The 27,885-nt window shown below is 44.8% G+C and overlaps 10 protein-coding genes across 10 annotated transcripts; 6 read left to right on the top strand and 4 right to left on the bottom strand.

Moving 5' to 3' along the window:
* Positions 1-1,927: 1,927 nt before the first annotated feature.
* Positions 1,928-5,155, top strand: TrAFT101_006496 (putative NRPS-like protein biosynthetic cluster; the record flags this gene model as incomplete). The annotated part of the gene is made up of 2 exons (XM_024902891.2): positions 1,928-2,934; positions 2,995-5,155. The coding sequence occupies 2 exons, from the start codon at positions 1,928-1,930 to the stop codon at positions 5,153-5,155; spliced, it is 3,168 nt and encodes a 1,055-aa protein (XP_024754848.2).
* Positions 5,156-5,356: 201 nt separating this feature from the next.
* On the bottom strand, positions 5,357-6,046 carry TrAFT101_006495 (uncharacterized protein; the record flags this gene model as incomplete). The annotated part of the gene is made up of 2 exons (XM_024906349.2): positions 5,357-5,906; positions 5,973-6,046. 2 exons carry the CDS (start codon positions 6,044-6,046, stop codon positions 5,357-5,359), a joined length of 624 nt encoding a protein of 207 aa, XP_024754849.2.
* A 1,741-nt stretch (positions 6,047-7,787) lies between these two features.
* Positions 7,788-9,086, top strand: TrAFT101_006494 (uncharacterized protein). The gene is made up of 4 exons (XM_066127788.1): positions 7,788-7,906; positions 7,965-8,066; positions 8,121-8,281; positions 8,336-9,086. Exons 1-4 carry the CDS (start codon positions 7,828-7,830, stop codon positions 8,906-8,908), a joined length of 915 nt encoding a protein of 304 aa, XP_065983901.1. The 5' UTR covers positions 7,788-7,827; the 3' UTR covers positions 8,909-9,086.
* Positions 8,637-10,330, bottom strand: TrAFT101_006493 (uncharacterized protein). The gene is made up of 2 exons (XM_024904680.2): positions 9,887-10,330; positions 8,637-9,821 (listed from the first exon to the last, which is right to left on the bottom strand). The coding sequence occupies exons 1-2, from the start codon at positions 10,271-10,273 to the stop codon at positions 9,135-9,137; spliced, it is 1,074 nt and encodes a 357-aa protein (XP_024754851.1). The 5' UTR covers positions 10,274-10,330; the 3' UTR covers positions 8,637-9,134.
* Positions 10,331-13,412: 3,082 nt separating this feature from the next.
* CHI2_3 (Chitinase 2) lies at positions 13,413-15,118 on the top strand (the record flags this gene model as incomplete). The annotated part of the gene is made up of 9 exons (XM_066127787.1): positions 13,413-13,667; positions 13,730-13,929; positions 13,981-14,006; positions 14,062-14,197; positions 14,270-14,352; positions 14,417-14,503; positions 14,558-14,566; positions 14,648-14,976; positions 15,029-15,118. 9 exons carry the CDS (start codon positions 13,413-13,415, stop codon positions 15,116-15,118), a joined length of 1,215 nt encoding a protein of 404 aa, XP_065983900.1.
* A 2,094-nt stretch (positions 15,119-17,212) lies between these two features.
* Positions 17,213-17,884, top strand: TrAFT101_006491 (uncharacterized protein; the record flags this gene model as incomplete). The annotated part of the gene is made up of 1 exon (XM_066127786.1): positions 17,213-17,884. The coding sequence occupies one exon, from the start codon at positions 17,213-17,215 to the stop codon at positions 17,882-17,884; it is 672 nt and encodes a 223-aa protein (XP_065983899.1).
* Positions 17,885-19,375: 1,491 nt separating this feature from the next.
* TrAFT101_006490 (uncharacterized protein) lies at positions 19,376-20,981 on the bottom strand (the record flags this gene model as incomplete). Its single annotated transcript, XM_066127785.1, has 4 exons — positions 19,376-19,957; positions 20,420-20,706; positions 20,765-20,866; positions 20,927-20,981. The coding sequence occupies 4 exons, from the start codon at positions 20,979-20,981 to the stop codon at positions 19,376-19,378; spliced, it is 1,026 nt and encodes a 341-aa protein (XP_065983898.1).
* An 846-nt stretch (positions 20,982-21,827) lies between these two features.
* TrAFT101_006489 (uncharacterized protein) lies at positions 21,828-22,679 on the top strand (the record flags this gene model as incomplete). The annotated part of the gene is made up of 4 exons (XM_024910406.2): positions 21,828-21,858; positions 21,915-22,082; positions 22,145-22,299; positions 22,362-22,679. The coding sequence occupies 4 exons, from the start codon at positions 21,828-21,830 to the stop codon at positions 22,677-22,679; spliced, it is 672 nt and encodes a 223-aa protein (XP_024754855.2).
* Positions 22,680-24,787: 2,108 nt separating this feature from the next.
* TrAFT101_006488 (uncharacterized protein) lies at positions 24,788-26,061 on the top strand. The gene is made up of 2 exons (XM_066127784.1): positions 24,788-24,953; positions 25,004-26,061. Exon 2 carries the CDS (start codon positions 25,032-25,034, stop codon positions 25,935-25,937), a length of 906 nt encoding a protein of 301 aa, XP_065983897.1. The 5' UTR covers positions 24,788-24,953; positions 25,004-25,031; the 3' UTR covers positions 25,938-26,061.
* On the bottom strand, positions 25,898-27,458 carry TrAFT101_006487 (uncharacterized protein). Its single transcript, XM_024904839.2, has 2 exons — positions 25,998-27,458; positions 25,898-25,933 (listed from the first exon to the last, which is right to left on the bottom strand). Exon 1 carries the CDS (start codon positions 27,403-27,405, stop codon positions 26,182-26,184), a length of 1,224 nt encoding a protein of 407 aa, XP_024754866.2. The 5' UTR covers positions 27,406-27,458; the 3' UTR covers positions 25,898-25,933; positions 25,998-26,181.
* Positions 27,459-27,885: the final 427 nt, after the last annotated feature.

The raw sequence follows: 27,885 nt of genomic DNA, 5'->3' as shown, positions 1-27,885 counted from the left end.
GGGTGTAACGGCTTAGCTGGGATACGGTTCAAATACCCATATCGGTGTAAAGGTTGACCAAAGTAATGGTGGTTGGAATATATAAGCAATCGCTTTGCTGACCATTTCCTACCTAATTAATTCAGCATTACGCCTCATTAACGCAATATACTCCTGCAGCCGAATATCCCATTTATTCCCCAGCCGGCTACGACACCCAGCGCAATGTAGATCAAGGAATCTTCTTAAGGGCTTATTGACTGCTGTTTTTTTTTTTTTAAACATAAATCCCAAGTGGGCGGAGAGTGAAGGTTCATGATTGCAGAAATGCTAACTGCTATTACTCAGTGTCATACATTCCGTCAAGAAGGAGGTGGTCATAAATCAGTAAGACTTTAACCGTTGAAATCGTAGAGTGTGTAAAAAACTTATATAAATGCTAGCGCAGGTATGTTGGATACCTACCTAAGCACCTGTAAACACGGCCGCTGGTTGTCGCGCAGCGGAAGCCTCGGATATGAATGCGACACCTCGAAGCTATGCCCTATATCCAGTGACCGATAGAATTCGCAACGTTCATTCATTGTTTCATCATTCGGGGCTAAACAAGCGGATTCGCCCTTGCTGTTCTGCTTCGAAATTTGGAGTGCCGAGACATCAGCCGCGTTTCTGTACAGTGGATACACAGAGCATGGTTTATTTCTAAAGGGCTGATGTGGAGAGTGTTGACTCTTGCAAAACTACGTAATGCCTGACAAGAGACTGGACCTAGTTTGTTATCGGAACTCTAGCGGAATTGCTCACCAACGTCACTTGCATATTCTGTATGCAATATGATCGTGTCTGCTCTGTATGCAATGCAGAGCAAAATCTCCGCCGTTTCTCGGGATTCGTGAAGCCGTTTACTAGCACGCACAATTGGGGAAGGCATCTATACTGCCAAAATCGGTGGTTTTCCACCGAGAACCACAATGCCAATATCCCTAGTCCCGGTACTTACACTTAACTGCGGCAGTTCAGAGATAGCGCGGTCTTAAGACCAGAAATCGGCCGATATGCGCATGACACAGCACCCAAAAGCTTCTAGTCCGTCAGCAAACGCCACATTCAAGGGGTCAATCTGGTGGCGCCGAACGGCTCCTCGGAATCGGATCTAGCCGTGTAAGCAGAAAGTTCTCCTTTGCATGCAGCAGCAAGCAACCCACAATGCTCTGTAGATCTGCGTTGGATTCTCGCTAGAAACGCCGTTTAAGTGGTTCGGCTTCCACGCATCCGTTTCGGACCCTGAATCCGCGGACAGAACGCAGAGCGCCGTGGAGGCCGCTGCAACACCGAAAGCTGATTAGTATTGCTTTTACCCAGACAGCCAATAGAATGGCAGTTTTCATGATCTGCGTGGTGATTATAACACACGTTTGCTGCATAAACCCTGCCTGTTTGCGTGGTCCGACCTTGAAGAGGCGATCCCTGTTGGCGGCGTCCACGGACAAGTGCGCCGAAGCTAGACTCTCAACGGAGTAATGGCACTCCGAAGAGCTCCATTATCATCCAACGGCCATGGTGATGGAATCACTGACTCTCGACTGCGTTGTGCAAACGTCAAGGAGAGGGAGGTGGTATTTTGTCGGCGTTAAGTGGAAGAGGGAGGCGGTGTTTTGTCGGCGTTAGGTGGCTTTGGCTCTGTCGTGGATTGTGGATGATACATCATATGGGAATAGGGCAGGGGAAGCTTTCTCGGTATATTCGTCATACGTTGAGACACGCTGACACTCGTATATATATTGCAAATATCCTCTCCAGATACAAGATAAAGAATCACAAGAGCAATCCTTTAATTGAATAACCATCTATCTTACACAGAGCAAGCAACCACACAACTACAAGGCGTAATCCTGTCGCATTTGAAAAAAAGCATCTATTTTATAAACAACAAACAACTATAACTAATATGGGTTCCATTGCAACACCAGAAGAGACTCGCTCCATCATAAACATTATTGAAGATGATGCTGCGAGTGACCCTAACCGCCCCTTCATCTTTGTACCCCGATCAACACAACCTCAAGATGGGTGGGAGCCAGTCACATATAAGCAGTTAACAAACGCTGTCAATCATGTTGCTCATATTATTACAAAAATGGTCTCCAACGACATCCAAAAAGACCACTTCCCGACAATTGGCTACATCGGACCCAATGATGTGAGATATATCATCCTCATGCTGGCCTGTATGAAGGCAAAATGTCAAGTCTTTTTCCCATCTCCTCGAAACACCATTGAAGGCCAGCTCTCTCTCTTGCAGGCGACCAACTGCCACTACTTCTGGTATGGAGAAGGATACTTGCCAGTTCTTCAAAAAGTTCTTGCACAGCGACCGTTGCAAGTATCTCTAGTTCCTAGTGCCAAGGAATGGCTCGAGGCTAGGCCCAATCCTTTCCCATATAATTATTCGGCCCATGAGACTAGGTCACATCCATGGATTGCTCTACATACAAGCGGCAGCACTGGGACGCCAAAAAAAATGTTGATGAGCCAAGCGAATCTCCAGCTCATGATCAAGCTTCGCAATATCCGCGATCAGCACAATAACTCATCTATATATAGTGTTTGGGCTTCTAGATCAACAAGGGTATTTAATCCTATGCCGTTATTCCACGGAGCGGGGTTGGGAACGATCATGATGCTCGCTCTCAATGACCGGGTGCCTTGTTCCTTGGGCGTCCCAGAGAAGCCATTAAACGCAGAGCTTGTGAAGCAGTGCTTGTCTCATGCTGGGGTTGATGGAGCTATTCTGCCTCCTTCGGTTATTGAAGATGTCTCATCCACTGAAGACGGCCTAAAAGCGTTAGCAAATCTCAACTTCCTCTCATTTGGAGGTGGTAATCTATCAGGGCCGGTAGGCGACAAGCTCGTGGACAATGGAGCATACATAGTCAACTTTTATGGATCTAGCGAGTGAGTTTATAAATCAGCCAAACCAACCAGCCAAACTAGTGCTAACGAAGAGTATCTTAGAACTTTCCCTCTGGCACTACAAGAGCAGACGAATCCCCGCCTTTGGAAGTATATTGTCTTCAATCCTGAGCTCATGGGAGCTGAGATGATCCCAACAGCGTGGGATGGAGTTTATGGGTTCAAAATACGCCGCAGCAAGCCAGATACTGGCCTCCAAGCTGTCTTTAACAACTTCCCAGACAAGCAAGAGTTCCTTACCGGAGACCTGTTCCAGGCTCACGAATCCTTGCCCAACCACTTCAAGTACTATGGGCGAGGAGATGATGTCATCGTCTTCTCAAACGGAGAGAAGCTGAATCCAGTGACCATAGAGGACATGGTCGTTGCTCATCCAGCTCTTAGGCATGTCCTGGTTGTTGGACAGCAAAAGTTCCAGCCAGCCATCATCTTGGACCCGAAGAGCCCCTTGAAGAGCGATGCAGAGGCGGAAGCACTGATTAACGATGTCTGGCCTCTCATTGAGCAAGCCAATAAGCAAACAGTTGCGCACGGTCGTATTGTTCGACAGCTGGTAGCCATTTCAGACCCCAATATGCCGTTTTTGATTGCTGGCAAAGGCACCGTGCAAAGGACCCAAACCGTCCGTTTGTACGAAGATTATATTGAGGGTATCTACCTGAAAGCAGACGCTACTGTGACCGATGTAAACCTGGATCTCAGCAGCCAGCAAGCTTTGGCGTCATCTATCAAGCAGCTGCTTCAAGACAAGCTTGACGTTGAACAGCTTGAACAAGATACGGACTTTTTTAGTCACGGAGTCGACTCATTACAGGTCATTACCATGGCGAAAATGCTGCGAGCGGGAATTGAAAAGTCAGGGATTGACTTCGATCCTAACATTGTCGCGACTCGGTCTATCTATGCGAACCCTTCAATCGAGCTCCTTTCCAGATACATCTTCCGATTCATATCCAAATCTGGTGGAGAGAGTGGCGACTCAGCAGAGGCAGAGTTTAGTGCCCAGCAGATTAAAGTCATGGAAGATATCGTCGAAAAATATACCAGCAATCTCCCGGAGCGCAATGACGCCCGAAGAGACCCAAATGAAAATGATCAAACAGTCATTTTGACGGGCTCGACAGGCTCTTTGGGAAGCTACATGCTAGACCAGCTCATCAACTCACCCCGTGTAAGCAAGGTGTATGCGCTTAACCGCGGTACTGATGGCGGCCGGTCTCGGCAAGAGGATATCAGTGCGAACCGTACCCTATCCAAAGACTTTTCCAAGGTCGAATTTTTGGGCTCGGATCTATCAAAGCCAGAATTTGGACTTGAGCCTACCAAGTATGCTGAGATGCTGTCTTCAGTGGATAGAATAGTACATAACGCTTGGCCGGTTAACTTCAATATGCCAATTGCTTCATTTGAGCCATTCATCCGCGGGGTCCGCCACTTTGTTGACTTTGCTGGCGCATCGCCCAAGAAAGTTGCTGTGGTGTTTGTATCAAGTATAGGTACTGCAAATAACTGGTCCTCTAGTGAGCCTGTGCCTGAGCGGCGGCTTGATGATCCAACATTGGCAGAAATGGGATATGGATTGTCGAAACTCGCAGGCAGCTTCATCCTGGATGCCGCGGCGGCAAAGTCAGGACTGGCCACTGTGTCTGTGCGTGTAGGACAGATAGCAGGACCAGCTGCCGGAGAGGGTGTATGGAATCCGCAAGAGTTTGTACCAAGCTTGATTGCTAGTTCAGTACACCTTGGAGTCCTTCCAAGTACTCTTGGTCCATTCCAAAACGCCGATTGGGTCCCGGCAGAAGATGTATCTGGAATCATCCTCGATGTGGCTGGAATATCAAATTCAGCTCCCATTGCCGAAATTAATGGCTACTTCCACGTGCAGAACCCGGCAAAGGTGCAGTGGTCAGAAATAGCCAACTCCCTCAAAGAGTTTTATGGTGGACGCATCAGAGAACTTTCAAGCTTTGGAGATTGGGTGTCGATCTTGGAAGCTAGCGCTGTTGCCGAACAAAATTTGGATAAAAACCCTGCCGTCAAACTTCTCGACACCTATCGCGCATTTAGAGAAAAGGAGAAAGCCGGAGAGAAACCTGTTGTTTTTGACATGGCGAGAACTATCTCCAAAAGCACAACTGCCGCGGCATTGAAGCCTATAGGTGCAGATATATTGAGAAGGTGGTGCACTTCTTGGAACTTTTAAAAGCGAGTGCAACGCTTATTGTAACATGTTGCTTATCTTTAGGTTGATTTGTCAATGCATAGAACGCTAATAGAAGTATATATTTGAATGAAAATCGTAAAACTACTAATGAATTCTGTATTGAATATAATAAAGTGATCGGCGAGGAGACAGAGCTATCGCGATCTGTCAACCCTCCCCATAGCCACTAGATACGTCCTACTAGTTCAAATCTCCATCAGCCACATCCTCTAAAATTGTCTCATTTCTGGCTGCAGCAGCCTTGCGCGCTAGCTTGAGTGTCTTGGTGTCTCTTTCAGTGGTTCGTGTAACCCACCACGTAAGAAGAGTAACCAGCATACACAGAGCGACCACGGCCATGGCAACTTCAAAAGATACTGTGTAATGAGGAGCGTATTTACTTCTGAAGATTTGAGGTTCCACTGCTCCTCCGATTTGGCCATACAAATTTACAAACCCGATCGAAAATGCCGAGCCTGTTGCTCTACTTGTCGTCTGGACTCTCCAAGGCCACATAAGGGGGTACCATGCTGCTGCACAGCTGTTTCCGATTAGTGTAGCTGTATAGACACCGGCATTATTTGGATAAGCGACGAGAACTGCGTAGCAGGCGATAATTGTGAGCAAGCACCCCAGAGGATATAGCGGCCTAGGATAGCAGCCATTATCAGCAAATACCCTGGAGACGCCAATCAAAATTAGCGACGCAGCCGTAATGGACATGTTGAGAATTTGAGCCGTCGCAATATTTCTAAATAGTCATGTTAAAAGGCTTATCAAAGTAGTGCCAAAATGACTCTTTTGTGGATAGTCTCACGTAAATCCTAAATTTGCAATGACGGTTGACTGATAGAAGCGCACACCGCTTGAGCCCAAGGTCAATGCTGCCATGTCACGGTGAATAGCCAGAGTCGTATATCTTTAAGCGAGTCTACGATTTCGCCAAGTTTAAAATCTTGTTCATTGGCTCGAGGAGCGTTTGCAGGTAGCCGAGCTTGAATGAATGCCTTTTCTTTGTCGGTCAACCAGCTTGCATTCTCCGGAACTGGCAGTCACAGCGCGTTAGCTTAATTCACCTCCCGACTCGAAGTATACGAACAATCTGGAAGTAAAAACCACACAGATATTCCAAACACAATCGTTACGGCTCCTTCGGTGAGAAATAACCTGCACAATACTTGTAAGTTGTACTGCCCAGTGGCCCCTCGGTGAGGTACAGGGGCTTACCATTGCCAGCCCGAAAGCCGCAAAGACCCAGATGCATTGTCAAATGCAAAAGCCAAAGGGCCGCCAAAAATTCCCGAAGCATTACCACAAATATCTTGAAAAGAATAAGTATAGATGCAAAGAAAAAAGTACTGCGATAAACTCACAAAAGTATAAAAGTCTTAACGACATCTCATCTGGTCGATACCAGTAGCACATTTGGAGGAGGATTCCCGCAAACTGGCCTGATTCTGCCTGTACCCTAGTAAGATTCCTAGCTCAGGCCATGGAAGAAGAAACGTACAAGTCCCAGGAGAAATCTTGTAGCATAAAGGCGACCTTTATTGTGTACAGCAGCATGCAGCATTAAACAAACACCCCACGTAACTATGATTCGTGACTGCCATTTTGACGGCGTGAAATATTTTCACAGCAAGTTCGATGGGGCTTCGCCTAGATGTGTACGGTATCTTGTCTCTAGTTAGATGATGATACGAGTTTTATAAAGGCAGATAGTATCTGGGACCTGGCATACATAGTATACTGCCGTTACTAGATTGTACTCATCTGATGTCATGCCAAGTTGATTCATGATATTTTGATGAGTCCCTTGGTTCATAATTCGAGCATTTGATACCTGACATTGGCTATAAATTTAAGCCACAGAATAGTACAAGCTGAGAGATTGGCTTACATTGTCTGAGTCTAAGTTCTTGAACATGAAAATAAGCGAGCACAAAGGCATTAGGTGCCAATCAATACGCCTTAATAGTGTCTTCTCCTCTTCGGCAGTGAGAAGCGTGCGTGCGCCTTGGCTATCTGCTTGAAATCCATCAATGGCTCCATCTATGGGTAAATGAGATATTACTTCTCCCCGCTTTGCATAGTGAATTTTGGTTTCTTGAGATTCAATCGGTGTATTGATATCAACATTCTCGTGTGAGTCTTTACTAGGACTCATTGTGCGTACTTGTCAAAATATGTGCTCTTTTGTCCATTTACTTTCGGCGCACCGCCTAAAGCTTGCTTATGACTGAAAATTAACTATGAAAGCAAGGAAAAAGAAAGACCTTCCATTGACCATGCCATGGACACCATGCAAGCAAGTATTACAAGGCTATCCCGCGATTTATATGCACTCTATGTATCATGCGTCCATATAGTAGTAGATCTAAGCTTACGGTTGAAGGCTAGGAGGGGCAAGCTTGCAATCAATGTGCACGATCACGCAAGGTGACCATAATCTCAAACACACCAAATAAGAAGCAAAATGGGTTGTGGAGTGCATTTAGCCAAGAAATGCGATTGGCATTTAGAGTCAAAAGTCATATGTTCAACCACGGATAATATAACTATTTAAACTTAGCCAAGTTATCACGGCGCGTGGTTAAAGTGCCAGAACTTGATCATATTATGAGAAAACAATATCATATTTGAGTTGATTAAACGAGTTACACATATTAGTTATGGAAACGGTGATCAATCTTGCACAGGGGCCTGTTGATATCCCCACATATCATCAGGTGCCAGAGACAGCTCACGAATGTATGATATTGAGATATTCGTTATTAAACACCAATTACTTACACGTGATATTTGCAAGTGGATTGGGCCGACCTGGTCACTCTAGATCTCTCTCAGTTTGAGGAACTAGGCGGTAAAGCTCGACTGGCAAAGCAGCTTCAAGAAGCTATCCAAAAGATTGGTACGTAATATTCTTCCCGTATCCGATTCTGCCTGTCTTAATTTTTTTGTAAAGGCTTCTTCTACATTACGAACTTTAGTTTAAGCCAAGAGCAAGTAGATCGCCAATTCGCCATCGGCAAAGAAGTTTTGCAGCTGCCTACAGAAGAGAAACTTAAATATCGAGCTAGATTAGAGAAGGGAGGCTATAACGGCTATAAGCCACTGGGCCTTAGAGTAAGCATGGCTCGTTGTGCCGTATCAGTCACTATTCACTAATATGCCATGCAGGAGATTGCTCCGGGCATATGGGACAATACTGTAATCTTCAACATACCCAAGTTCATACCTGCCTACGAGCGTCCACAGCCGGAAATCATCAACCAGAATCGCCATGAAATCGAGACCTTTGCGCGACATATCCACGACCATATTGTTGGAAAACTCTTGATCCTCTGCGCCATTATTTTAGAGCTACCAGAAAATTATTTTCTTAATCATCACCGCTACAATGCAAAATCGGATTGTCATTTGCGATATATGAAATACCATCCACGTTCAGAAGAGGAAAACCAAGCCCTCGACAATGTCTGGGTGAAAGGACATACGGATTTTGGGAGCCTCACGCTATTGTTTCGGCAGCCTGTATGTGCGCTTCAAGTACGGACTCCAGAAGGTAATTGGCGCTGGGTTCGCCCGTATCCAGGAAGTATAACTGTAAATCTAGCCGACTCGCTCGAGTTTTGGACGAATGGGTTCTTGAAAAGCTCAATTCATAGGGTGGTCGCCCCTCCACCCGATCAACGAGACCTAGAACGCCTAGGAGTCTTATATTTTGCAAGGCGGAAGATAGTACAGAATTGAAGCCTATCACTAGCAATGTTCTTCAGCGGCTCGGTTATACCAACGTGACAGACTCGAGTGCAGCTGGGATCACAGCCGGTGAATGGGTAAAGACTAGAGTCGCCAAGGGAGTCGCCAAAGATAATAGGCCAAGAAGTCATATCAAAGAACAGGTCATAATTGGTGGATTGACTGCAAAATACTATGATTAGATTCATAGCAGTGGTCAGAAGAATCCCACTTCGAGCTAAGCATCATCTTCGATGTATCGCTTATATACTGTAGGATAAAACTTCTGTCCGTTGATTCTATGAGCTCGAACCTTTATTCGCAGTTGACATTCGCCCCAAGTGTCATATTTGCCGCGTAGAAACGGAGAATCAATGGCCATGCTTTCCTCTGATTCGAGACCAGCATCATGCCGAAAGGTGGAGAAATGATCCCCCAAAGACCCAAGAGCCTCACTTTTGGTCAAGTCTCGTCGTACGCCTTGAAAGAAGGGAATGCTGAATCTCTCATAATCACTTGAGAGTACTCGGTGTATTGTTGCCTTGCAAACGCCATGTGTTACTACTTCGAATGCTTGGCCAATGTTTACCACGAGCGTGCCTGGAATTACAGGGACATCGATCCAGTCGCCGGCTTTGTTGAGAACTTGTAATCCCTTGACATTTGGTGGCGAAGCTTGAAGCAAAAATGTCCACCAGCCAGATGAATCCTTATGAGGGCCGACGCCTTGACCAACTGACCCAGGAGAGACGGCTGGGTAATGGAGTATTTTAAGGCGGTGTTGGTCTGAGAGAAAGGACTCAAATGTGTGATTGGGCAAGTCTAGCGCTTGAGCTACCAGAACAAGGAAACGCTCCGCAAGAAGAGTCAACTCTAAAATATAATTTTCAACGATTGGTTGCAGCTCTGGAAGTCCAGTAGGCCACTACGTCATGAATGCCGAATTAGACAATGACAATAGATGGTATGATCAATCTAGTTGCTCCTCACCTGGTTAGGGCCTCTTAACCCTTCATATAGAGGGGCATCGGGATTTGAGATGGCCGCCAATTCTGTTGCAAACTCAATTTGCTCTCTTATATCGGCCTGGCCATTTGTGATTTCCGTGCCTGCCCCCGAATATCCAAGGAAATGCTTCGAGTTCTCCAAAGCTGCTGCCTTTTTTGCACTGTCTGGGAGTGCAAATAACCTCGGAAGTATGTCAACGAGACTGTGAATTACTTGCTGAGGTACCTCGTGATTTGAGACGTATAGGAATCCCACCTCTGTAAGAGCGATGCGAAGAGCGCCGAGAAGCGTTGGGAGTGATGCTGGATCATCTGCCAGAGCCAGGTCGATTACAGGGATCTCCTGAAAGCTGCTTTTAGGACCCGACATTGTTCCGTAGAAAATGTTTTGTGATGGTAGCGACAATACTTAATTTAGCGACTAGGAGTTCGAAGAGAGAAATTAAGCTTGAGAGATTGAGGTTTTAGCGAACCCATTAGCCGAAATCGCTGTTGATACTGCTGCCGTACGTAATATTCAAGCTTGCTTATGTAAATATCTCTTGCAAAATACGCTACGTTGATCATTGTAGTCTAGATGATATCATTCGATCTAAGTGGCTCAGTCAAAAATGATGCAATTTTAAAGTATAACTAATTATATGTTCCGAATTCTCACTATCATCGCTTAGTAGAATGCAAAATATGCCGATGTGACTATGTTTATGATAATCTCTATAGTTGGGTTTGTTCTCCTCCACAGGACGTAGTTGTATCAAGCTATTTCCTAGTCAAAATGAAACGTAAAAGTCTGTGCAAAAATTCGTTAATTTGTCAATAAGGGCTTTCAAGTCTTTAATTGGCTTATTCGACCTGTTGAATCGCGGCTTCAAAATTGGTAATCGGCCTCGAATTCTAATAAGACAAGTTGCTTCACTTTATTGTTACAGGCGGACTTCTCTGAAGTAACATATCTCTGTTTATGGTAAGGCGTGTCCCACGAAGTTTCCTGCCTATATGGAAGTTAATTTATTCCGGACCTTTGGATTTTTGTCTCGCAAGGTAAGTGCTGAAACAGCTTCCTGCTCAACGCTTAGCTTACTGGGTAACACAACTCTGGGCAATTGTTGGCAACTCTACCATATGCATGCATCATTTCTCTCGCTCATGACCAATGAACTTTAAAGTATATCTGCTTTTCGAGATTGCCTTGGAGTTTGCTTCTTTATGCCTATTGATACATGCACTGATCTAGATCTCGACGTAGCGTTCAGCTCGCTAATCGATATCCCTAGCAACTGCGTCTCACCGTATGAGACCATAAGCTATTTTAAAAATATCCAGTAATAATTTCTGCGCCACTTCGAAAGGAAAATGAGTTTTCTCACGTTTGCAACTGTGCCGTTCTAACTCAGAGGCAAGGAAATGGTTTTCAACCTCTTGCAGCGGATGCCGAATACCGAAATGTGTTCATCAAGGACATCGTTCTATATACTCCGCATAACCCGGATAATGGACACTACTACTATAGAGTACCACATGGGCAGCATCTGGTGCTCGTCACTAGGGTTATGGTAGCTGACCCCCCACATAAGAGTTTGATACTCTGCATGGATGGTATCCTTAATTCCGATGCGCTTAGTGGGTATTTGCTCCAGAGCGCATGCCACCATCCCAAAATGCTGGGACAGCTGACGATGGTTGCGGGATGCTGTAATCTATGTGGAGGGTACATGAGTTGCGTCACATAAGACACTGATAATATCGATATTGATTCCTAACTCGTGGTCAATATCACTGCTCAATACGCTGACTACATCTTGGGTTGACGATGCCATGTAACATCACACAAGGCAAAATCCTCGACCCTGGCGCGGTTAATATCGCTGTCGGGGAAGAGCCCCAGTACCAAGAATTTAGCCCAACAGTGCAGATAAACGGCTGCTATCTCTAATCATCCTGCCAATGAGAGCCCAAACCGTCCGTATCTTCGTGGGGTTTTCTTGCAAGGGCCCCTTGAGCGGCAGCTTGGCTCACTAGCCGCCGCTAACATCACATCCAACTTTTGTCGTTACATGACCATCAATGTCATTGAAGAGTTGCCATTATATTTCCCGGAAACATGAGTTGTGTTTAAAACACCAAGCAAGTAGCACGATGAATGTGTTCCTGTCTCTGCATTGTATGTAATCATGTGTGCCGTGGTAACCGTGTTGCAGAGCTCAGTCTTATTACAATGCTATGCTAACTACAATTCGGGCCTTTCTAGTGGACGTCTAGGCGCGCCCGTCAGCGCTGTATTGGATAGGTCCAAGTAGGTAAAAGAGCACCTAGACAATATTAGAGATTAAAGCACATGGTAAATAACCAATCTCCTTGTCAAATTTGTTATGGCCATCAGACGAGGTTCACTCAATATGCCTTGTAGATGGCTTGGAGTTGTGTCAGCTGTTTTATTAGCAGCCGACATGATAGTATTGCTAGATTTGTCCTGTAGCCAGACTGATTATGGGGTGGGGCCAGGAAAGAAGCCTTCAAATGTTGCCTAGCGAATCGCTCCGCGCAGGAAGTCCATGTAACTCGAGGCGATTCTATACCTAGCACAAAGTACCCCAGATTTCGTTCTCAACCCACTCTGCGCAGTAACCGCATCGTCAGCCCAGCGCAACATCAGACATGTGTGGTAGCACGAGCGCCCACGGGAAGACGAAAGCATGGTGTAGCAGTTTGCTTCTTTAGGGCTGCTTGTGACAACCGGGGTGTAACCCCAGACCAAGTGACTGCCGCCGATTGTCGTGTGCACGCACGTGGGGCGAGAGAATTTAATAGTAGAAAAAAACGTAGGGATGCAGACAGCTGCTGATAACAGCTTAAGCACTGACACTACGCGCCCACGGGAACAGCTCTAGGCGTGAGACCAAAGACGGGTCGTTGCGCGTTTGCAGCTTCTACCTTACAAAAGGAGCGTGGGCTCAAACACCTCACGATCTTAGAGCTACCTGATTGAGTCTAGACATGGTTCCCACGGCAGCCGAATTACCGAGCTGTGTAGCAGTAATCCAGGAACGCGAGATCCAGTTGCCAGGCGGCAGCCAATCGCCTCTCTCGTCAGTTCTTCATTGAGAACCTGTGTCGGCTCTTCATTCTGCACGGTTAACTGGCGGTCCGTCGCTTGACCCTTCATCTAGCTCTAGCGGGCAGCTATCCACGCGATTGATGCCGTCATGTAACGTCCCCTTCCCGGATTGGATGTTCCTCTCAGATTAGGCATCAGAAAACGCAGGCGGGAATGCGGAGTGAGGCCATATTGAGACGGGCTGCAGGAGTCAGTGTTTGGCTGGGTTTCTTAATGGCGTTTGACTTGATGTTTAAATACACCTCGAGGTTCCTTCTCGATCCTGTTCTGTCGCAGCAGCCAAGAGTTTCTTCACCACTTTCACAGTCCCACCGGGTTTCTCCAGATCCTAGACGGACATAGTTCATTTTCCACGTATATACTATATCTTTTGCGTACATAACATTATACAAATATGCTCTTCCAAAAGACTCTCTCTGGCCTAGGCCTCTTGGCTGGCCTTGCCTCGGCCGCTCCCTCTCTTAGACGTCGACAGGCGCCAGGTGCCCTAAACGTCGTCTACTGGGGCCAGAACGGTGGCGGTACTATTGAGAACAACGACCTTTCTGCGTACTGCACAGCTACCAGTGACATTGATGTTATTGTCCTTTCCTCCCTCTGGCAGTGGGGGAATGGCGCCACAGCCATGGGAGGCTCATTTGGTCAATCTGTTGGTTCTCTCTATCCTTTACTAGTTCTACAGAGTACGTACATATTTTAACAAGTTTGTAGTGTGTAGTCAGCAGCTCAGGTGAACCCCAGAATTGCGGTGCCCTGACAAGTGCTATTACCACTTGTAAAGAAGCTGGCGTGAAGATTATACTCAGTATTGGAGGCGCAGCGGCCTACTCTAGTTTCACAACGGCCGACGCGGCCTCAGCAGCCGGCCAGTATATCTGGAACGCGTATGGTGGAGGAAGCGGAGTCACTAGGTATACCAATCTCATCTCCAATTATCCAAAATAATCACTCACTTAGTATAGGCCATTTGGTAACAATGTTTTGGATGGTTGTACCAGTCTCGTCTCCAGTTTTGTCCAGGGCAGTCACTCACATAAGTATAGGCTTCGACCTCGATCTAGAGATCAACGCTGGATACAACCAGAACTTTGTAAACTTTTTCAATACACTTCGATCAAACTTTGCCAGCGATCCCAACCACGAATATGTCATTACTGGAGCTCCCCAATGCCCCATACCGTTGAGTTTCCCTTGAATTCGTTTCTAGAGAGATGCCGCATGGCTTGCTAACAAGATCGGTGGAACACGTAGAGAACCGAACATGGGCGTTATCATCCAGGGCGTTCAGTTTGACTACCTCTGGATTCAGTTCTACAACAACAACAACTATACCGGTATGAAGTTCGTACTTTTCTGATTCAACACCACGCTAACTCTACAAAGTTCCATGCAGTTTAGGTATTAACGGTGGAGCTCCTTTCAACTACAACAACTGGACATCCTTCGTTGCAACTACTCCATCCAAAAACGCAAAGCTCTTCGTTGGTGAGTGAACCTGACTATACTGGATATTAATTAGTCTATTCTAACAGCTCCTAGGCGTACCTGGTTAGTTTAACCTTTATGTCTCTCTGATTTAATGCAAATTAATAGTCAACTTTTACTAACTACGCTCCCCCCCAAAAATAGCTGCTCCTGATGGTGCTAATGGCGGACCTTCCGGTGCGGTCTATTATGCTACTCCTTCGCAATTGGCTCAGATTGTCAGCGAAGTTCGATCTCAACCAGATTTTGGCGGAGTTATGATGTGGTCAGCGGGATTCTCTGACTCCAACGTTAACAACGGCTGTAACTATGCCCAAGAAGCCAAGACCATCCTGTTGACAGGCTCTCCTTGCTCTTCTGGGCCTGTTTCCGTCTCGATTCCCCCGGTTACAACTCCAACTTCGACCTCCTCTTCACCAGGAAGCAGCCAAACTCCTCCCTCTGGTTCTGGCACCGTTCCTCAATGGGGACAAGTAAGTTTTATTCCAAAATATGCCAAAAGTTGTCTTTTCTAATATGGAATAGTGCGGCGGTAATGGCTACACCGGGCCAACTCAGTGTGTATCACCGTACAAGTGCGTGGCCACGAGTGAATGGTGGTCACAGTGTGAGTAAATCATTTGCTATTCATGACTTGAGAATCACAAATGACAGACTCGGGAAAGAGATGGCCAAAAAAGATCTTGCATTGTATATAAAGCCTTTGATGCATCTTTGCGTCTATTCAAGTACATATTTTAGGACCTTACCCATATTGGATACCATTTGAGTCCAGTCTCTATACTAAATTACCCATCTGTGACTGACATCTGCTTGTTTGTTCGTACCTTTTTATTAGAAAGTGTTATTTTTGAAAGTGGTAGCAGTACCGCGTAGGGCTAATTGGCGAATGGATAGTACCACATGAGTTAAGCATTAGTGTCCAATAGTTGCGAGATCATTAAGAAGATGCTAATATACAGACTCCTACGGTAACATCTCTCTTCTTCCATATGTTCTATCTATGTACTGGCTGCTTATGACTCTATGCAAGACTAGCTGTCACTCTTCCGATGCGGTAAATCATCATGGTTGTTTACCAACTAGGCGTCCTAGCTTTTTTTCAGTCCAAGCTTCTCTCTCAACATCTTCAACAGTCATCGCTTAGAAATCCTATATATGTACTTAACAGCTCTAAACACACTCTATTAGTACTTATTTTAATGGTGAGGTTCATGGTGATGCTTGAGATCGCTCAATTTGTCAATTATATGGTCATCTCACTTCTAGGAACGATGTTGCTACAAATCTCAAGTATTAATCAGCCTATGATTGGAAAAACCTCTAACGTTTCCAAAAAGAGGCTTTCTCTGGGTATAGTAAGGAGAAGAAGACGAACCATTTGATGGCCAGTAGTTGTATACAGCGCTAAGGGTTACAAATTTGTACTAGATTTTCCTCAAAGCTATAAAACCATAAACTAGCCTGGATAAACATGTCTCCGGGTTCTAAACAGGATAATTGGCGACTGTCTTTCAGGAGGTCATAGTAATTCATTGCTTCTACGCGTTTAGTTCTGAGTCTTTTGCCAATCAAGTAAAAATGTATAGGTTAGAAGCCTAGAGGTTCTCAGTGGTAATGAAAGCCAGAAGCTGTGAAGATGCACGAACCAAAGACTCTGTGAAGCTATGGGCTAGCTCAGCATTCAACACGAATTTTCTTCTTCATTAGTCGATAGTTTTCATGTATACTACTTAATTGTTTTCGCAACTTATCTTTGAAACATAGCCATAAATAAAGTTTAGCACTTCAGGTAACTATTCCCAGTCGACCTCGAAGGCATCAGACTTACGTGGGGGTACCAAATCTGCAGTGGCCTGGCTACGGCTGCGCTGTTGCCCAGATGTGGATCTATACATCTAATGTAATTGTTGCCAATGGCAAATAAGAAATATCAAAGTAAGAACTACGCTGATCAATTGATGCGATAGTATACGCAATGAAACCATAGGTTTCGAATGACGACGCTCACATCACAAGGATACAATTATTATGAAATACGGCTCGGGAAGATAATCCTCACTCGCTCTGCGCCTACTTTTGCCTGGTAAATGAATTAGGAATAAGGGTTTATTATTTCTTTGTGACTTTGATATATGTATTTACCCAGTATGCCTATTGCTCTGATTCATCTGGGTGGCAGATCATTAGACTGTTACACGGCGAGAGAAGAAAGTTTATACGTAGACTCTAACATCTCGAGTTTGTAGTATTACTTGACGGAATTTTAAGAAATTTGTAGAATGCAATTTTAACTTCCATTATATTGCCCAGCCGGTTAACCCGGAAACCAGAAAATATGTGGGCGATCAGCATTCTTTTAGATTGAATATTCAAACAAGATACATACATGCATGCGCCCAGCCGTTCACTCCTGTCATCCACATTCAGTTCCGCCCCCAGTAGTCTTATTTATTAGTGTACCGCTAAACTATATTTATTCAGTCACTAACCCAATTCCGTGCTGTTGGACCGTGTAGGTAGCCCGGCTCGGCTGGAGGTGCCAGGATTTTGTTCTAAAGTTTATCCCATATTATAAGAGCTAACATTCTTCAGCTTCCATTGAAGCTTGTCTTCGGCAATTGCATTTGCATATAAAATCTTAGATGCTCATACTTCATCTCCCAGTTACTAAAGTCCAAATAAAAAATCTTTCAGAATATTGCGATTATGGATTACGACTACTGCGCCCTTTCGCCCATGTCTTTTATACCATTTTTCGAAAATGACGATTCTCGCTGGCGAGCAGTGCAGGATCGAGACATAAACTCTGACGGGTTGTTTGTCTACGCAGTCAGAAGCACAAAAGTATTTTGCCGACCGGTTTGCAAATCTAGGCATCCTCGCCGGTCCAATGTTTCGTTCTATGCGACAGGAAAGCAAGCACAGCTATCAGGCTTCCGCCCATGCAAGCGTTGTAAGCCGGAATTGGAAGGCCTCATGCCAGAGGAAACGGCGGTGCAGAAAATTCGCGAATTCTTACAGGAGTTGGAAAGAACAGCAGCCAATAACGAGGACTCTTGTCAACTCAGCTTGAGTCAGATGGCGAGGCAAGCCAAAGTATCCAAATGGTACTTTCACAGAGTATTTAAAAAATCCGTTGGCGTGACTCCAGTGCAGTACTTAAAGATATGGCGAGACACGATGCATTCACAGAATCGGATTGACAACAACTGCTTGAATTGGCTTGATCAACCAACCCCCAGCACCGTTGAGTGGCCTAAGCTTACGGAGACATTCTCGAATAGTGAGGATTTCTCTACTTTCAATGTAGCCAATGTCCCAAGCGAGATGGATGAAATAGTGACGGCCGACTTTCCTTCTATAAGCTGGCTTACATGAGAGTTTTTGGTGATGGAAGGAAAGGCACGGGTGTGAGTGATACACAAAGTATAGACTGGCTAGCTTATTATTCTTCTCTATCTTAGGGAGACAAATATTAATGCAACAAAAAAAGAACGTCTCTAGATCCTAGTGATAAAGTAGAAATGCGCTGGAGGCCATCGGGTATTTGGATCCTGAAAAGCACGAGCTCATCTGCGTACCCAGACATGTATGGGTTCAACGATGAACGCATTTTTACTTTGCTACGCGTATTCGACCTCCGATTATCTGTCTTGTCTGACATCATAACTCACTTGTTTTGACTAAGCTTACCAAGGAAGATTTTAACCCATTATCGCATTTTACGGAACCTAAGTAGCTGGGCGACAATTCTTGTCTAACCTGATTTACAAGTCCAGCGTCTGAGTGTGGAAATGTATTAAGAAGGGTTGTCACAAATAAAATAATCTGTCGGTTCAATCCATGTTAGGCAGCCGTTTTTTTTCCCCCCCTCCTTCTCTTTTCTGTACATGGGTTGGGGGTGAGCAGTTCGTGAAGACGGTCTTGTTCTCTCTACATCGCGCGCCAGAGGTTGCTTATGGTTACGTACTCCGCAAATCATTTCACTAATGCTGTCTATGGTCTGTCCGATCCAACGCTAATGTCAACGCCACCAATAGGCGACTCCACATAGCCGTTGTATAAATGAATACACCCCGATATTGCGTTGTCAAGCCCATGTCTGAGGCTGCAGCGCGATACTATTTGCTGAGAGCGAAAAAGAGGAGCAAGGCTTACAATATAAGCAAGTTTTTGCGACGTAGCTAACAGAAACTCGTGCCTGCTATTGCTTCGGGAAGCGGCATTAGATACATTTTTATTTCATAGTGGTGAGACATACTAGCTATTTAAAATAGCGGAAAGAGTTATACATTGAATTTTTTCCGGAAACATGTGTTGATAGTTTGTGTGGCCTTGGAAGCTTATTGAGGCGAAGTAGAATATATATTTAAAAGATGCTGGTCTTTGTAGAATGCGGTATGTATAACTACTTCTAGGGAAGTTATTAACGAAGTCTTTCAAAAAATAAATTCGAATATCACCATGATAGTATAGTCTCTCGTGCGTCGCCCTAGAGCCGCGTGAGAAATAGATGATTTATGGGGTAAAAGGTGTATAAATGGTATAATGGCATTCTGATGCGAAACTTCCGCATCAACTTAAGTTTGTTTATCATGACTGTAATCTAGTAGCAGTAAATTTTTGAAAGTTAGGCTTTTCCCCAATCAATTTCATTATTTTGCGCTTTGTGTTGTTCATCCTTAATTTATTAGAAATACTCGAACTCCTTCTAATCATATAAAAACACGCACTAGCTGTCGTTATCTTTGCTTCAGTATGCCAGGCCATCTATTTTTTTTTTCAATATACCAACTAATTTGATTATTAATGCGGACTTCGATAATCCCCGGCTGTTTATTAGTGACTCCGCATCTTGAAGTAGGTGAATTAGATAAACATAGGTGGTACACGCTGATGATTTATGACTGATTGGTATAATAATAAAGCGTCCAAGCTGTTGGCTTTTGCTAGATCAATTTGTGACCAGGCTTGTTGTATCATAGTCCGTAGCGTCATCCACTTTCGAAGCGGCCTACGTTCCAGTAACGTCTCTATAGTGACTAGCACCAGTCGACGCTCATCTTCTGTCGATGCTTCAAGTGCTATGACAAAAAGGGGCCAAGGACGATCACACCTCGCCATTACCTCTAGCGCCCTGTATGCATCAGCTGCCAGTTTGATAACATGCGGTGCATCTCTGGGGCTATTACGAGCGACTCGCTGAAGATAGAGAAGCGCAGCAAGACGATAGAATTCCGCGATTTGAGTGTTGTATGAAGATACTTGGCCTACATTCGAGATATCAGAGTGTTCGCATTGAATGAGATGATGTAATCGCTGTTCAAGGGCTTTTAGGCGTATATTGTGCTCTGGAGACTTGTGCTGTTCAGAGTCGCGATCAAAGACGTTATCAAAAATCTCGTATAGAATGTCTAGCAGTTCTAGTGAACATCCCCATGATGTCAGGATCTGTATTGGAGAATTAGCTTGAGGGATTTTTTCGACTGATTTTTCTATTTGTAATAAAAAGGGGCAAAGGAGAGGGGACAATGCCGCTACTTGCAGTATGCTGTGAAACTGAGTGGGGAGGCTTCGATATGATTTTTCTCTGTCTCGCTATCCATGTCTGCTGTTCGTCTGTCCGAAGCCAGTGAAGAACGCTAAATTTGCACATGGTATAATAGTAAAAAATCCAGTCCATCATAACAGCCGAGTCTCCTTCGTAAGTTTCGCCTGGAGTATAAATTGTGTCAACGATTCTTTTCGTGCCGCTGAAAAATATAGCCCAGCGAAGAGGCGATTCGCCATTTTCCATCTAGATTTACGTGTAGGGGATGAGCTTGTGTATCCGGCCAATATTTGGATAAAGAAAGAGTAACAAATGAAAATTAGGAATGAGAGGAACGGGAAGGGTGGTAAGAGTGAACATACTTCGTAGACACTCAGCAGCATGCTAGCAGCAATCGCTTGTAAAGCTTCATCTTTATCCCACGGTAGAGTTCTATCAATACTCGTCTGCAAATGTTGTATTGCCTGATTCTGGTGCTGTATAGCCTTTGAAGGAACGAAAAAGAATTGAAAAGATAATGCTAATAATGTTTGACGAAGAGCCATAGCAGACGATCTCGTGCTATTTGAAGTCATCTTGACAAGTAGCTGCTGAATATCAACTGCATTATCCCCAAATGCCACCTGGACAATTGCAACTTCGTCGCGGCCTACCGCAATTTATATTAATTTGCTGTTAGTATTTGGAGACATGTGGATATAGCATACCTTCTGATGTCAAATAGACGGATTGGCTCGAAACAAGGGATGACACTGTTTCTGGTACATGTGGCAAGGCGACCTCGTGAGCGAAATGATTTTGACAAGTTTCTGTACAATATTGTCAACTTTCTAGGCTTGCAGCTTTATATCTCAACCTTTCAAGCTTACTGCTCCAATCAGGGTCTCGCAGCCGCACTGCCAATTCTATGTCTCGGTTTCCCATGTCGATAAAGTAGAGTGGTCGACCGTGTATTGGCAGTTGGACTTTGGGAACACAAAAAAAAGCTCTTCGACTGCCAGGTTCTTTTGGCCAAGACAAAAGAATCCCGTATCCGACACAAACTTCACCACGGGCTTTGCAGCTCCCGCAGGATGGAACTTGCCTATCACACGACTTCTTTCGAGCTGCCCCTTCGTGTTATCATCCTATGATGGAAATCTCATATAGCGGAGCTAGTGACATACCTCGACAATTCCAACATCTTTTTGGGCGATTCATTATTTTTTTTTAATACAATTAACCCCTAATATGGCAGGGAGAGAGGTATATAAATCCGAATCCATTGGGAAAGTTCTTGCGCTAGTGTTCTGCCGCCTGAGTTTCGCCACAGAAAGAATATGTTGTTATCATGCATGCCGCAGCTAAGTGGGTTTTACATTCACGGGGTGGAACTTTATGATATTTTTTTTTAAAGACCGCCATGCGATGCTACCCCTCTCATTGTGTTGCTTTGGAACATATTGTTAAGTAGTGTTGCTGCAGATGTTGACAGTGCGTGATGGGGTGGCTACATCAGCGAATCATGGTTAGGCCATCCCATGACTGCTGGCGGTTAGACTTCAAGGATTGGTCTCTTGAAAAATATTTAAGGGCATGCCATGGACAGTAATGCAAGATTTACGTATATTTATCTTGCAGATACATATCTATCCATTCGGCTATTGTCTACGCATTGAGTTTCGCCACTGTCCACCTACGCTATCTTCATCTCGGATCTTGAAACAAGAGACAGAGACAGGGACAAAGAGTGACCATAAACATTAAAAGATATATCACAGATTAGGAAATATGAGTCAACCAATCGAATTTTGGTCGCATAGTATGTTTAAAGGGTACTTGAAGCTTGCGTTAGACGATGCGCTGACATACGCCAAGAGGTCGGCCCCAACCCTTGGAAGAATGTGATTATCTTCGAGGAATTGGGTATTCCGTATACAGTAAAATATTTAAATTTTGGCAATAACGAAGAAGGAGTGGAACACCCTGATTTCCTTAAGAAAAACGCTGCAGGGCGAGTCCCACTCATTCACGACCCCATAACCGGTAAGTGGTTAGAGCCACGCGTGCTGGTGCTAAAGAACGAAAGCTAACATGAGTGCTCCTAGGTATTATTCTGACGGAATCTAATGTGATTAATCATTATTTGGTCGACCATTATGACAAGGGCCACATATTCGCGACTACCTCAGAGCAAGACAAGTACCTCGTTGATAAATATCTCGGTTTTCAGAGTAGCACGCAAGCTCCATTTTATGCCCAAGTTAGTGCTTCTTCTTTTCCATTCTATTTGTTATACTAAAATGGGACTAACCTGTGTTTCAGTCTCTTCAGATGAAAAACAAGGGCAATATGGATGGAGTTGCTCATTTTCAAAATCTCGTAAAGAGAACCCTTCGGACAGTTGATGACGAGCTGAGAGGTAAGGAATACCTCGTAGGCGATAAATGCACTTTAGCGGATCTGGCTTTCGTCCCATGGGATCTCATGTTGGATTTTGTGCTTCAAGGAGATACAGAGGCCGAGACTGCCCAAGGCAGGCAAAAGTTATTCCCTAATTGGTACAGGTGGCACACAAAGATAGCACAGAGGCCAAGTGTCCAGAGAATGATTAGATTGAAGCAGGAAGCCAATTCCAACTGAAAAGATTGAATACATTAGGCTAGAAGTCTTCGTTATATGACCAAATGGCTATACCAATGTTCACAATTGTCGTTTAATTTCCAGCCCTTTGCTTCCTCCTCTCTTCAGCATCTGATATGTACTGTATATGCGTTGTCAATGTTGTTATTAACCTGCTATATTTGGGAGAGGTGGATGGAATGTGCTGTTTGCATTCAAAATGACAAGTGATTGCGATGTTATGGCAGCTTCACGTATCTTGAATAGCAGCTGTATTGGCTATATAAGGCTCAGGCGTAAGTAAACTAGTGGTCCATTTGGATCAGGCCTCTTCTATGGGTGTATACGCTAATATTTAAGAAAATATGCGTAAAGCTTAAGTGAGTGGTTTGCTGCTTAGGGACAGCAAGTCACAGCATCATTTTCTTTCCATTTTGTCTTTCTGTTCAAAATTTTGTCTTATTAAATCGCCTTTGCCCATATAAATGCTTTTATCCGCTAAAGCATTCAAATTTGACTTGCTGAATATTGAGGACTATTTCATGGGAGGCACTGTTTTAGATCAAATAATTATCCTCATTAAATACTCTTTTATATCTGGAAGTCGTAGGCAAATGTGTTTCGTAAGAGAAGTGATAGCCCTGATTTTCTGAAACAAGGCGCATTCCCCTTTAGCTTCCTAATGCCTTGATTCATAGTGTCTAGCAGACTGTAAGATTTCTGATTAGTACACGATAGTTTCGTAGCACGGCGATAGCAGCGCTGGTGTACGATTCACTAGTGTCTCAAGGGTTGATGTCTACGCCGAGCATTTAAAGTCCCTTATGCATCTTAATTTAATAGTAACTTTTGAGACTTAAGAGCCGCGCCAAGCATTGAAGTGATGAAACTATATTAGTTTGTAGGCACGCGACTCCATGCTGCCACTATTTCTTAGAGTTGATCTCTGGGCATGTACTAGCGCTTACTCGGAACGTTCAGGACATTTGGCTTGTCGGATCCGTTACACACTTACTTCCATGCAGCACCAATTGTGTTCCAAACGCCTGGGGGAGTACGGAGGTAGTTGCGGAGAACTTGGGTAGAAATAGTGGGTTCGGATTGCCAGAAGACACTTAAATATACCGTGGCCTTCTAGAGGTACGGTTTCTACTACAGCATGGATTAGGTATAGGACCTCCATGCTGAACGACCAGCGCCAATTCTATTTGAAAGACCCTTTAAAGTATGCAACCACCCCAAGAGCATAGAAGACATACCCACTCATTCATGCAGGCATACGGAGTAGTTTACCTTAACTACTCTATCTTAAGGGTTTTCCCTTGCCTAAACTATTACTAGAGGCTAAGACGAAATCATAATGAGGTGCCCTAGTAAGCAGTATAATACTCAGTGTTCCAGAATGGCAATATTGGTGGCGATGTGGAACAAATCACAATGATAAGGTGAAAAGTAATGGCAAATTACCATGAAATGTTGGTATTACTTATTGCATTCAGCCTAGGTGGTTAATTCAGGTGAATAATGAGTATTTTTGATTCATATAGATTTTGATCTCTGATCCACGTCAAAGATGGATAGGTGGAATTCATTCACGTAGACGAGCTATTATCCTAGCGTTGGCAAGGTCTGAATACATATAGTGTCATAAAAGAAATGGCTAAGGAGTCAAGCAAGTTATAGATTTTACGCTTCAGCTGGTTGATGTGCAAATATTCGAAAGAAGCTTTAATCGCATTTCGCAGAGAGAAATGCTGATGCAATGGAAATAGCCGCTTCACACACGTGAATATAATACAATAATAGAGACTGGGTACATAAAATCAACGATGTCTAGGTTCAATTCCCGTCCTATACTTGAAGAATAACTGCTCAGCGTTTCAGCTGGTGTTAGTATCTGAGCATCAACGAGTTAGTTCGTAAGGAGTAGTGTTGCTTCTCGCTACCAACCACATGTTCCTAACGTCGGCACTCGCCTTGCGTCACATGTAAAAATCAGCCCATCAGACTCATAGTAACTTTGGCAATATGTCTGCGGAGCACGGAGTGGAAGAAAATAGAATCTCTCCAGCGGGAACCAGCGGCATAGAGTATGTAGGTACATGCAGAAATAATAGTACATACAGTAGGAGCCTTCTCGGGAGATGCGGACGTTACGGTGGAGGGGACTAATATAAAGCTCGGAACACTATTTGATACTAGTCAACCAAGCTACAATTTGAGGCAGACATTTGATTTCAGCAAAGATGGCGTGCAGCAATGGCACAATTCTGTAGTTAACAACTGGGCAGCGATGTAGGATCTCCTGCTGAACATTTTTGTTACTAACTAACGTAATAGGGCAGTGGAGTTGATTATATAAAACTTGACTTTATGACTCCAGGAAGTCCTGACGCCGGCGAAAACTTACCCGCGAATAACTCTTTAGCTGCTGTGGCATATCATAAGGCGATTCAACAAGCTAGTCGCCCAATGAGATTAGATCTTTCATGGAAGCTTGACCGCAATTCAGCGGCAGACTTCTTCCTTTGGCGTGGTAATGCCGACGGAATGCGGTTGGACCAAGATATCAACAACGCGGGCCAAAGCGCTTTTTTGGGATTCAATACGGTACAGCGGACCATTGAGCAATATCGAAGTTTCATAAATCAACAAGAAGAAGATCCAACACGCCAAAGCACTCCCATAATGATCCGCCCAGATATGGATAACATGTACACCGGAAACGCTCAAGCGTTGACTGGCCTTTCAGATGTCCAGCGATATACAGTTGCAATTCACTGGGTTGGAGCAGGAGCAAATCAGATCACTGGCTCTGACTTGTCGCAACTTGATACTCTTGGGAAAGAACTACTCTATGACCCTGAATTCCTTTCGGTTGCTGAGTTTACGAATCAATATCCGATGCAGCCAAAAAATCCGTTCGGCACAGCGAACCCAGGTTCGCAAGCATCTGAACAGCTCCAAGCGTGGATTGCTGGACCTAACACAGGTAATAAGAATGCAGTTGTTGTTCTTGCAAACTATGGACCAGATTTGGGACAGGGAAGTTTTGGAACCAGCTTGCAAGGCGTCCAGCTCGTGAATATCTCACTGTCCCTATTGGGGATAGCTGAGGATCAGCCAAACGGTGCACCAGGATGGAGCGTGCGCAGAGTTCTCGGAGGCGGTGGCTCTGGCGGCCCTGATCACAGTGATATTGGAGTCGCCACGTCGGTAATTGCATCGAACCTAGGCCCCGGCGAGAGCGTCCTCTACTATCTGACCGCTACTGACTAAATAAGAACGATAGAATCATCAGTTCCTCATACAGAACATATGATAGCCAAAGATTTATACTTAATATATGTAGTAGTTAAAACTTAAATTTTTGTGAGCCCTTGTATACTTAGATTTACCATGAAACCCTCCACCATAGGTTCAACATCTTCAAGGCAACATCGCTTCGATAGCTTTGCTTGCCATTGTCCACTCTATTCGCTATTCTATTCGCTATTCTATTCATACTTGAGGCTAACCATTCTCATTTCTCAAGTTGCTCTAATTTTACTTTGACAGGCTCCAGCTGTTCAGGCGCAGGCCTCAGTGGCCATAGGTCTCCCTCGGGAGGTAGTTCGATTGTGCTTATAGCTAGTTGTGATGCTTTGTGGCCCGCATCGGCAGCGGTACGGATGATATCAGCCGCAGCATATCGTTCAAAATGTATGTCTTTGGATGCCCATACTGCGGCGCCAGTTGCAGCAGGTAAAAGGTACTCAATTGCCTTGAAGATTCCTTGACCCTGGGGCCCCCTATAGTGCCATAGGTCCACTCCTGCTTTCTCAGCTACCATGGCGAGCCGAGTCAATGCTAGCAAGGTAAAATTGGAATAATGCCAGCTTCGAGTGCGCCGAAGTTCTTCAGGAAGAGCTCCATCCGCGTTGATAGTCTCATTAATATCGTGTTGGATGTTAGCCGCTTCTTGTTGTACAAGCTGTTTGTTGTCAACAAACAGTGCAATAGCGGACACTAGCATGCTGGCAAAACTGCCATGGTTGTTTTTTTCCGCTCTTTCCGCTCTGCCAAAATCGCTCTCTGTCAACCAACTCAAGAACTCTCTATTCCACTCACGGAATTCATCCATATCTTCGGCCGTCCAGCTAGCGGCTGACGTGCCAGAGAGACTGCCACTATTTAAAATGACGGCAATATCCAGGAGCGTAGTATACCACTGTGAGAAATCGATAATGCCGATATGACGACCCGTATTGGCAAACGGGATAAGCTGGGCGTGGTTGAGGTTTGGATTCATCCTCGTTTGCGGACTAATGAACCATGTTCTGATAATATCAGCAGCATGCTCGGCGTATGCCTCGTTACCAGAGTAAAACCATGCAAGGCCAAGAGCCGATGACGAGGCGAAGACTTTTTCAACATTCACGCGATCGGTATAATTAAGCACTTCAGGATTCCTCTCGCCATCTCGTTGTACGTAAGGATTCCCACCTGGTCCTGGTGATGGCCACCAGTATGGAGCTTGGCTGGTGTAATCGTGCATATCCCCGCTTGGGGGAGCTTTTGTCTTCTCCATCACTGACCACGGTCCTTGGGTGAGCCAGTCATCAGCCTTCTTCTTCAAAATGGCAAAAGCTTTGTTTAACACATCGTCATTGTCATTTTGAAGGCGTCTTCGTATATCCATCAAACGTCCGCCATCAAGAATAATAGTCTTGAGGTTTGACTGTGAATCCAGGTGAGGCGTCGACATCTTGAGTTGTCAGCGCGCCGCGTAAATGTAAGCTCGCTAGAGAATCTTGAATAGCGCAAGAATGTATCATATATTGTTATCACCCCTTTCTTACCAGAGTTCATTCTGCTGGCAGATTGCTTGTCTACTTCCTTTATTCTGGCTTGTTACGTCTCGCTGTGCTATTGTTTGAAGAATCAATTGGCTGCCTTTCTTCTTCAGGATCCACAACAGTAGACGCTGAGTCGGGCCTTTGTTGATCGTTCGTAGCGGCCATCGGCGTATTGCCTTCCACTGGCGTAACTCAATATCCCGAACCCCGCTGGCCCCCAGCGCTAACAACGGATGAAGTCAGGATACAGCTAAGTTGTGCAGCGGTATTGCTAATGCTATGCGTCGGCTAAGCTGTATAGAGAGTAATTGTCTAAATTTGCGAAACTAGCCTTCCCATATGGGAATATGTCACATAAACCCACTCATTGTATTATGGAGCATCATACC

The sequence above is a fragment of the Trichoderma asperellum genome, chromosome 4 (genome assembly GCF_020647865.1).
Source record: "Trichoderma asperellum chromosome 4, complete sequence".
Classification (NCBI taxonomy): domain Eukaryota; kingdom Fungi; phylum Ascomycota; class Sordariomycetes; order Hypocreales; family Hypocreaceae; genus Trichoderma; species Trichoderma asperellum.
The sequence above is the reverse complement of the archived record's forward strand: the minus strand, read 5'-3'. Positions and strand labels throughout refer to the sequence as shown.

Excerpts from the sequence above, each read along its gene's own strand:
- TrAFT101_006494 (XM_066127788.1), top strand. The coding sequence starts at position 7,828 with ATGGAAACGGTGATCAATCTTGCACAGGGGCCTGTTGATATCCCCACA. Across the intron at positions 8,067-8,120 it reads AGAAGCTATCCAAAAGATTG|GCTTCTTCTACATTACGAAC; the intron begins GTACGTAATATT and ends TTTTTTGTAAAG. Across the intron at positions 8,282-8,335 it reads ATAAGCCACTGGGCCTTAGA|GAGATTGCTCCGGGCATATG; the intron begins GTAAGCATGGCT and ends TATGCCATGCAG.
- TrAFT101_006493 (XM_024904680.2), bottom strand. The coding sequence starts at position 10,273 with ATGTCGGGTCCTAAAAGCAGCTTTCAGGAGATCCCTGTAATCGACCTG. Across the intron at positions 9,822-9,886 it reads GGTTAAGAGGCCCTAACCAG|TGGCCTACTGGACTTCCAGA; the intron begins GTGAGGAGCAAC and ends TTCATGACGTAG.
- TrAFT101_006488 (XM_066127784.1), top strand. The coding sequence starts at position 25,032 with ATGACTCCAGGAAGTCCTGACGCCGGCGAAAACTTACCCGCGAATAAC.
- TrAFT101_006487 (XM_024904839.2), bottom strand. The coding sequence starts at position 27,405 with ATGTCGACGCCTCACCTGGATTCACAGTCAAACCTCAAGACTATTATT.